General features: G+C 62.6%; 2 protein-coding genes across 3 annotated transcripts in view; one reads left to right on the forward strand and one right to left on the reverse strand.

The window, feature by feature from the left end:
* The window catches only part of LRRC27 (leucine rich repeat containing 27), a 29,719-nt gene extending 27,460 nt beyond the window's left edge, over window positions 1–2,259 (forward strand). The window contains 1 exon segment of the mRNA XM_033421119.2: window positions 1,049–2,259. Coding sequence (XP_033277010.1) covers window positions 1,049–1,350 — 302 coding nt within the window. The 3' untranslated portion in view covers window positions 1,351–2,259.
* Window positions 1–9,035, reverse strand: part of BNIP3 (BCL2 interacting protein 3) — a 547,174-nt gene that overhangs the window by 278,841 nt on the left and 259,298 nt on the right. The window lies entirely within an intron of this gene.

Raw genomic sequence — 9,035 nt, forward strand, 5'->3', positions numbered from 1 at the left:
CGCCCCTGTGCAGGGCGTGAGGTTTACGGGTCCCCATCTGCGCTGCTTATTCTGAGGCTGCAGGAGGTCTGAGCTGCATTAAGAGAATACGGTGACGGCCGCGTGGCGTCCGTTTGCAGCCCGTCGGCTGGCAGAACGTGGTGTCGGCACCTGTGCCCCCCCGACCCTGCTCACAGCGGGGATCAAGCTTTCACGACTGACTAAAGTGGGGCCCGAGGTCCGTGGGGCCGTCTTTGCTGGGGAGGCAGGAGTGCCCTCCTCCCACCTGGCGGCGCTGCTCCCCTCCCTGGGCGCTGCCCCTCCCCTGGCCCTGCAGCACCGCTGGGCCCCGTCCCAGGCCCCCGGGCTCTCACCCAGCGTCGGCGCGACTTAGTCTCTTGTGCTGAACGTCTGATTAGATGTGAAATAAGGGCTTGATCTTCAAAAGACCTTTGATTCGATTTCTTTAACAGATGTAGGATAATTCAGATTTTCTATTTCTTTTTGTGTCAACTTCTTTGGCAGACATGTTTTTCCGTGAGTTTTTCCATTGCAGCCAAGTTGTCAGGTTCATCAGCATAAACTTCTTCATAATATCCTCACGTTTTCTCAGTCACTGAGGACCTGTAACAATGTCCCCTTTCTCGTTACTGATGTTGCCCCGTTTTCCTTAATCTTGCTCGGGATTCGTCACTTCTGTTAATCTTTTCGAACAACCACGGTTGGCTTTGTCGAGTCTCTATCGTGTTTTCTATATCATCGATTCCTGTTCTTCCCCTTCTTTTCTGTTTTCTTTGGGTTTAATCAGTGCTTAGAGGGAACTTCACCACTTTCAAATGCATATGCCACAAAGGAAGAGACAGGTAAAATCCATACCCTGGGCTCCCAACTCAAGAAGCTAGAAGGTGTGTTAGCTACCTGTTGCTGCGTTAACAAGTTACTCCAGAACAGAGCAGCTGGAGGAGTAGATAAATAGCAATAAAGAATTATAAATAATTATATTATGTATTATTATATATGACTATATTAACATGGCGTAATAATAATAAGTGTTTGTTGTCTCTCCCAGCTTGTGAGCGTCAGGGTAGAGGGAGCGGCTCGGCCGGCACTTCTGGCTCAGCCGGGCCACGGGTCGGGCCGCGCTGCCGGAAGGCTCACTGGGCTGGGCGTCTGGTTCCCTGTGAGTCCGGTCCTGGGAAATGTGTGAAGACCTGCTTCACGGCTGCCGTACGACTTCCTCTGGGAAATGTTCCGTGCGACTGGACGAGAATCTACTTGGACGTAGCGCTGTTGGATGTCGCGCTGTTGGACGTAGCGCTGTTGGACGTAGCGCTGTTGGATGTAGCGCTGTGTGTCCATCAGGTGGATTGACGGTGTTGGTCAGATCTCCCGCATCCTCCAGGTTGGTTCATCTTGTCCTGTCGGCTGGATACCATTTCCAGCCACGGTTGTGGCCTCACGTATGTCTCCCTTTAGCCGTGTCAGCTGCTGCTGTATGTGGTTCCAAACTATGTTATTAGATGCCTACGCATTTAGGGTTGTTGTGTCTTCCTGTTGAATTAGCCTTTCCGTCAATAGGAAATACTTCTCTTTATCCCGTGTTCCATACTTCTTGCCTTTGAGGTCTATTTTGTCTGATGTTAATATGGGCATTTATACCACCCCTGCTCCAGTGAGCGTTTACCAATACGTCTTCCATCCTTTTACTTCAATCTTTCTGGGTTTTTATGTGTAAAGTACGTCTTATGTAAATATCATATACTTGGGTCTTCCTTCCTTTCTCTAGCCTGACAATCTTTGTCTTTTAATTAGAGGGTTTAGTCCCCTTACATTCATATGGTTGATTTTAAGTCTCCCCTCTTGCTATTTGTTTTATGAGTCTCATGTTCTTTTATTCTTCCTTCGCTGTTCTCTGATAAAGTAAGCAACTTTTTAAAAAATTTTAAATTATTTTTAAAATTTTACCCGGGGCAGCGGAGAGGGAAGGGAAGGAAACATGCAGGGTCAGGGGATGCAGGGAGGAAAATACACGTCTAATTTTCCAAAATTACCAGAGGAGGTAAAAGGATCGTACCTCCTAACAGAATGCAGAGCACAGGGGACTTCAGGTGAACAGGGTGAAAAACGGAGTGAACAGCAAGCCAGCAAAACAAACAAATACAAAGATGGAAGGAATGAAATCAAGTGTATCAGCCGTCACGTTGAACTTGCTAATACTAAATTGTTCTATTGGCCTTTTAAAGAAATACATAATGCAACAATCTTTGACTTTTACCCATACACTGTTTCTAAGATTCATTCTTAGAGCAGAGCGATGTTTTTAAAAGGTTGGAATGAGGGGAGTTTGACTTCTGGGTGGGACTAGGGGATCTGCTCCTGGGGCAGCTGGGAGACCCCAAGGCAGAGATCACAGAGGCCGCCAGCCGCCAGCAGCGCGGGGCCGGCTCGTGGTCTGGTTCTCTCCCCGCTGTGGTCTGTGCCCTCCGCTGCCTGCGGCACCTCTGCGTGGCCTCTGTGGCAGGTGCTTTGCCCTCTCCCACGGCCCCCCGGGGCCCAGCAGGTGCAGAGCAGGGGTCCCCATGCCTTGCGGAGGCTTGGGCCGTGAACCAGCACAGCACGCTTCCTCCGTGTGCCCTGCGTGGGCTCAATCGCAGGGCCGCCCAAACTCACCAAGCAGCGGGCCGCACCCCCCGCCCCTCGGCTATGCCGAGACCCCGTGCTCCCTTCTGCTCCTGTGGGTGTCCCCCCAGGAGGGGCCGGTACGAGAGGGCCTCTGCGTGGCGTGTCAGTGCCGCGTCCCCAGCTGGGCTGATGTCCACGTAGCCGCCCAGATGTCCAGACGGGCCCCGTGGCTCTGCGCCGTTTCTGCTTTGCCTCGAGGTCTCTGTTCGGGTTCCCGGTTGTTGGGTTCTCCCTGCCTCACACCTGCTCTGCTCATGTGGGGAAGGTGGTCACGTCCCCTCCGAGCCCATCCTCCGCCCTGGGCGGGCAGTGGCCGTGGGGGCCGCCTCTGGAGTGGACACCAGTGTGCCAAGTGGACTTCCAGCCTCCACTCGCCAGAGGCAGAGCCCGTGTCCATGGGTCCCGTGTCTGTCCGTCTTCACGGGGGGCCCCATCACCAGCCCTGCCCGGAAGCCAGGGACCCCCGCCCGGCTGGTGGGTGCCGGTCTCCCCAGATCAAGACCGGCGTTTGCTTCTCTTCCTGGAAGGCTTGCGCGCCTTCTCCTGTCCCCTTCTGTCTCCGGAGCCCTTGCTGCTCACTGGGCAGCTCTCCCGACTCCGTCCCCAGCTGAGATTTCCTTCTTCATGCTCGCTGCTTAGAGACGTTTCTTCCTGAAATATCTGCGTTTATTCTCTGCATCTCAGCGTGACTGTCCTCCCCATGAGCTCCCTGACGGAAATTCCACGTTTATTCTCTGCATCTCAGTGTGGCTGTCCTCCCCATGAGCTCCCTGACGGAAATTCCGCTGGGAGAGTGTTCACTTTTCAGCTCTGAAAGTCTGGTGGAGGGCACTGGGCTCGGGCCCCTCCTCTTGTGGTCTCACTGGCACGGGCTCCCTGAGTCGGTCAGTCTCCTGGGATGCTGGCCCCCTGAGACCGGGTCAGGTCGGGGCCTGGTGCTCTGGGTCCAGGCCCTCCTGCACCAGCTGCTGCCGCCCCCGCCACGCTTCCCAGCACTTCCCGGCCTCAGGTGTGGGCTCCGGCAGCCTTCTCAGCTCCTCTGGGGCTCTTGGTTGGAGAGAGGCAGGGTTGGACCAGGCCCCCAGATCCCAGCCTGGTGTCCCCAACACCGATTTCTCACCCGGGGGGTCCTGGGGAACCCAAAGCCCGCTGTCCCTGGAGGTCAGCCCCCGTCTGAGGGTGGGAGCCCAGGGCGGAAGCCACCTCCCTCGGACCCCCTTCCCTTCCTCAAGCCGTTCATCTGTTATTTATTCACTGCTGCTCCCGCCAACGGGCTGTTGGGTGACGTCCTCACCCTACACGACCCGATTCCGGCGCGATCACTCACTGCACTTGTTCTGAGCTTGGTCGGGAGACCCACCTGGACCCCTGCTCAGAAGGCGCTTGGGCCGCCGGTGGGGGGTGGCCCTGCTCCCCCAATGGATTCAGAGTATGTGGGGTGGGGGCCTGCTCTGTCCTGGGTGGAATTGGGGTGTCCGGGGGGGGACGGCCTCCGTCCCCGTTACGGGTCACCTGTCTCCACTCCATGTCCCCTCTCCTGCTTTGTCCTCTCCTTCCTTAACTGCTAAGTCATCCCTGCCATGCCTGACTGCCCACATGGGTGCTCCTGGGGCCTCTCTGCTGCCAGACAGCCTTGGGCGGGGGGAGGGAGGAAGAGCCGCCCCCCTGCCCCCAGGTAAAGGCCGAAACCCTGGGTGGCAGGGCCTGCGCTGCGAGGGCGGGGGCCCGGAGATGCGTGGACCGCAGGCGATAATGGTGGGCGCCCTGCCCAGGACCTGCTTCTGGGAGTCAGCAGCCCGGCGGCCTCATGCTGTGAGCCATGTTCGCCTGCAGATGGCGCCTTGGCCAGGTCGCAGCCTGGGCACACAGCCCCGCAGGGCCCAGCAGCCGACCTGCCGCCGGCCAGGGTGCGGCCACAGCCCCACAGGGCGTCCTCCCACTCCCACCAGACCCCTGCGTCCTGACTGGTACCTGGTCCATGAGGTTGGATTCCTGAGTCCTGGGCCCAAAACGAGTATCAGGACAGGAGGGTCCGGCCCTGTCAGTGGCTACGGCCCCATCCCTTCCTGCAAGCTGCCTGTGGACGGTCAAGCCCACGGCGGCACCATCCGATCTCCACGCACCAGCCACCAGCCAGCCCAGGGGAGTGACCCCTATGGCCTGTCCACGTCTCAGAAGGATGTAGCGCAGAGGTGTGGCTGGGACATGGGCCCTGGGCCCTGTCTGTGGAGGTGGAGTCCCAGGTGACCACAGGTGGTCCTGAGGTGGGGTGCGGACCCCACATGGACACATATCCTGGCCCGGGGATGCCTTGCCTGTTGGCGGGGGCGGGGGGCCCTCTTGCTGGGCTGAAGGGGGGTAGCGGTGTGTCCTCAGGCACCGGCAGTGCGTCACCCCCTCTGCCCCCTCGGTGTCTGTGCCATCCCCATGGGGCAGGGAGCCCAGTGCTCAGGAGGGAAGGAGCAGACCTCGCGGGGCTCAGGGCTGCGTGTTGCCACGTGTTTCCAGCCTGCATGTCCCAGTGCAGTGTTCTCTTCGGGCCAAGGACTGCTGACGGTGGGCTCCTGGCAGCCTGAGGCACAAGGAGAGCAGGGTTCAGAGGAGAAGCTCCCGCCCCAGCATACAACCATCAGCCTCCATTTCTTCCCGGGGTGGGGGTGGGGTGGCGGCAAGCAAGTAGCAAGCGACTCTGGGCCTTTCCAAACCCTGGGGGTAAAGAGCCGCCCCACCCCCAGCCCTGGGCTCCCTGTGCCCCCAGCCCTGGGCTGGGTTAGGGTCGGGGGGCCTGGGGCACTGAATCCTCCAGGCCTCAGGTGCCACTTGGGCAAGGACACAGGAGGGCACAGGTTATGGGGTGGGTGGGGTTATGGGAAAGCCCTCTAGGAGGCACCAGACCCCCTACCAGGGCTGTTCAGCATCTCCACTGGCCCAGGCTCAATACCAGTGGGGGGCAGGTGCTGCACGGAAGACGGCCCAGCTACAGGGGAGATCTGTGCTGGTGGTGGTGGTGACGGGCATGGTGGTGGTGGTGGTGGTGGTGACGGGCATGGTGGCGGTGGTGGTGGTGGTGGTGATGATGGTGGTGATGATGATGGTGGTGGTGGTGGTGGTGACAGTGGCAGTGGGGAAGAGGATGAGAGCAGCGCATTCTTACAGACTCATTACCCGGTGCTTAGTGAAATCAACGCCCTCATCCGGGCCCTGCTCTCCTCCCTCCCAGCAACGGCCGGCCCGAGATGCCATGAGGTGGCCTGGGCCGAGCACCAGGGCCCACCCGGCTCTCACATCCTTGCGCTCTGGGCACTGGCTCTGGAGAGACTGTGGTTTCTGACCCATGGCTCTGGCCTGCGGTTCCCCTGTGACCAGGCACTCTCGGTTCCATCTCAGAAGCACCTGGCTTTGGGAGAGCTGGCCTGAGCTGCAAGAGACGCCCCTGCCAGGCCGCCGAGGGGAGCTCCAGGCAAGGAAGTGGAGCAGCCCCGGAGGGGGTGGGGGGAGGACACCAGCCACCCGGCCGGGCAAACCCAGAACAGGCTGGTGACGGTGACAGCGTTCCTTCCGGTCACAGGGAGGCCTCTGGGAGTCTCCCACCTCATGGGAGAGACAGAGGGTGACAAAGGCAAAATTCCTTCCCGCGGTGCCGGGCAGGGCTCACGGGCTCTCCCGTGGGTGAAGGCAATAGGAGGGACACTGAGCTGGGGTGTGGACGGGTCACCCTGAGAGACTGGGGGGCCGGCAGGGAGTCAGGGAGTGAGGGCCAGGCTGCCGCGGGGTGAGTCCCGGGGCTCCTCCAAGAACCAGCACAGGACCTCTGGGGGTCACAGAGCAGCCGCTGCCCGGAGCACCTCTGCTGCCCTCCTGCCGGCTCGTGGCCACCCGACTCCACCCTAGTGAGGTGCTGACGGCCTCCTGTCCCCCTGCATGCCACCACCCTGCCCGTCTGGCCAGACTAGCCGCCACGGTCACCCTGCCAGCACCCCGGGCAGGCCAGGCCGAGGGCCGGGTACCGCGCAGGCCCCGCAGCGGCTGTGTGCCTGCAGCCAGGGAACGGAGGCTTTAGGGCCAAAGTCCGGACACCTAGGGAGAGGCTCCCCGGCCCAGTTCTCCCTCAGTCGGGGGGCAGCTCTCAGTGGGCAGCTGCCGGGGCCCTGCCTGTCTGGGGCTGTTCTCTCCAGGATCTGCCGGCCTCGCTGACCCGCCGGCACAGGGCTGGCCCCGGAGGGGGCCTGGAGGAGGGAACACTAGCTCAGGAAGGAGGCGGCGGCATGTGGGGGTCAGGACCCGGGATCCCTGGGCTGATTAGGCCCCTCTGAAGGAATCTGCATTTTAGTCTGGTGTCTGGAAGTTCCCCGGGCCTTCCAGAAATCAGAAAGGAAGCGGGGAAGCCCGCGGGGAGCAAGTGGGTGGGGCTGGGCTGTGAGTGGGCAGGTCTGCCTGGTAAGGTCCTGAACAGACACCCTTTGAGATGCAAACAACCTCCGGTCAGCTGACTCTTCTCTCAATACCCTCCCTCCTGGAGAAAGGGCTTTAAAAATGGCTTCCGTGCTCACTTAGGAAATACCAGGCACGGGGCAGGTTGGGGCCCAGGCTGAGAGAAAGCAGCGCGGGCCGCCCTTCTCCCTAGCGCTCTCCCCTCTCAGCTCGGTGCCGCTGCCCCCACCGTGGGAGCTGCAGGGTGGTCCTCGGGGCCCCAACCCCGCCCACAGCACACACCCACCGCTGCATCCCCGCCCCCGCAAGCCCAGCGTGTCCTCAGGTGTATCTGTCCGCCCACAGCAAACTGCTGCTGATACCTGGGAGTTCCCCGGAAGCCCCCTTCCTCACCTCAACCCCGGCACCTCTCGGAGGGCCCCCTTCTGTGCTCTCCCACACCCACCTCTCCAGCCCCGCCAACAAGCCGCCAGACTTGTGCTGCCCAAGCGGCCTCGTGGGGCCCCTTCTCCCTCTGGTGGACGCCTGCTGGCCCAAGCATCGCGGCCCCGGGCCCTCTTTCTGGACATCCCCGTCTGCACACAGTGCCCCGTGCACACAATGACACGGCCCACGCGTAGTGCCCCCACCAGCTCCGAGATGACCCGAATGCCCGCTCCCCGGTGCTGTGTGTCCCCAGTGCCCAGGAAGGGCGACGCCCAGCAGGCATCCCCGGCACGCTGGCGCCTGTGCTGAGCGGGTGGGCAGCCTCTGGCCAGTCCCCCTCCCAGTGCCTGCAGGGGTCCCTGTTGCCTGGCCTTTCTGCTCCAAAGTCAGCCCCGCCCAGCTCTGGAGAGAGGAGGCTGCAAAAGGCCTGGGGTGCAGACTGCAGTCAGGCCCCCTGGGGTCCGGCAGTCACAGGGAGGGAGCGGCTGGGCTGACCCTGGAGAGGTGTCAGGTGCCCGAGGCCTCCTGGTGGGGTCCCTCTCTCCGCTGGGGAGGTCGGGTGTCTGCTGGAACCCAGGCCTTGCAGGCGACAGGCTCTCGCTCTGCTCTCAGGCCTCCCCGGCGGCTGCTTGGGGCCGGACTCTGGCTCATGGGGCCTTGATCCCCAGCCCCGTACAATGCTGGGCGGTGGAGCCCTGCGAGGTCTCCGCGGGCGCCTGGCTCCGCCTGGGCTCCTCTCAGCCGGCTCCCCGCGCCGCCGCCGGAGGGCGAGGCCGAGCGGCGCCGCGGCGGCCCCACTGTCCGCGGCGGCGCCGGGGGTGGCGGCCCCGGCGCAGGTCCGAGCCGGGCGGGCCCTGGACGGCTCGGAGGGGCGGGGCCGGCCGGTGGCGGCGGACGGGTAGTCAGGACAACCGACCGCCTGCTGGTCTCCGGTGCCCATCCGAGCGCAGCGAGCCCGGCTCAGGGGAGCCGGCCGGGACGCGCTCGGGGCAAGGTCACTGCAACAGTGACCTGGGGGCGGCCCGCGGGGTCCCGAGCCGCGAGCGGGACGCGCGAGTGCTCAGGAAAGTCGAGAGCTGGAACTGGGCTGAAGGCGCGTGGGAGCGGGGCCCGGGCGGGGGTCCGGCGTCTGCTTGTCCCCTCCACCTCCCACTCCCCCCATCAGCGGCCCGGCTGCGTGCGCCGGGAAGCCCCAGTCTCGCTCGGGGAAGGGAATCCTTTCCATTGTGAACTGGCCGCGTGGCTCCCTGGCCCTTCCGGCCGCACCAGGGGTCGCACGGAACCCAACGTTTCCCCGGCTCCCCGGGGTCACGCGACCTACACTTGTGGACTGATCACCCTCCCTAACCCCGCTGCGGGTAGCCCGGAGCCGAGTGCGTGCCCTCTCGTCACCCAGCGAGGCGCCGAGCACACGGGGGGGTCGTCAAGTGCCCCACGGGGGTCGTCAAGTGCCCCCCCCAGGCGGCGAGGTCGAGACTGGGCCGCTGCGGCGGGCCCGCCGGTGTCCCCTCGGCGCC

This window comes from Orcinus orca, chromosome 14 (assembly GCF_937001465.1).
Source record: "Orcinus orca chromosome 14, mOrcOrc1.1, whole genome shotgun sequence".
In the NCBI taxonomy this organism is placed as follows: domain Eukaryota; kingdom Metazoa; phylum Chordata; class Mammalia; order Artiodactyla; family Delphinidae; genus Orcinus; species Orcinus orca.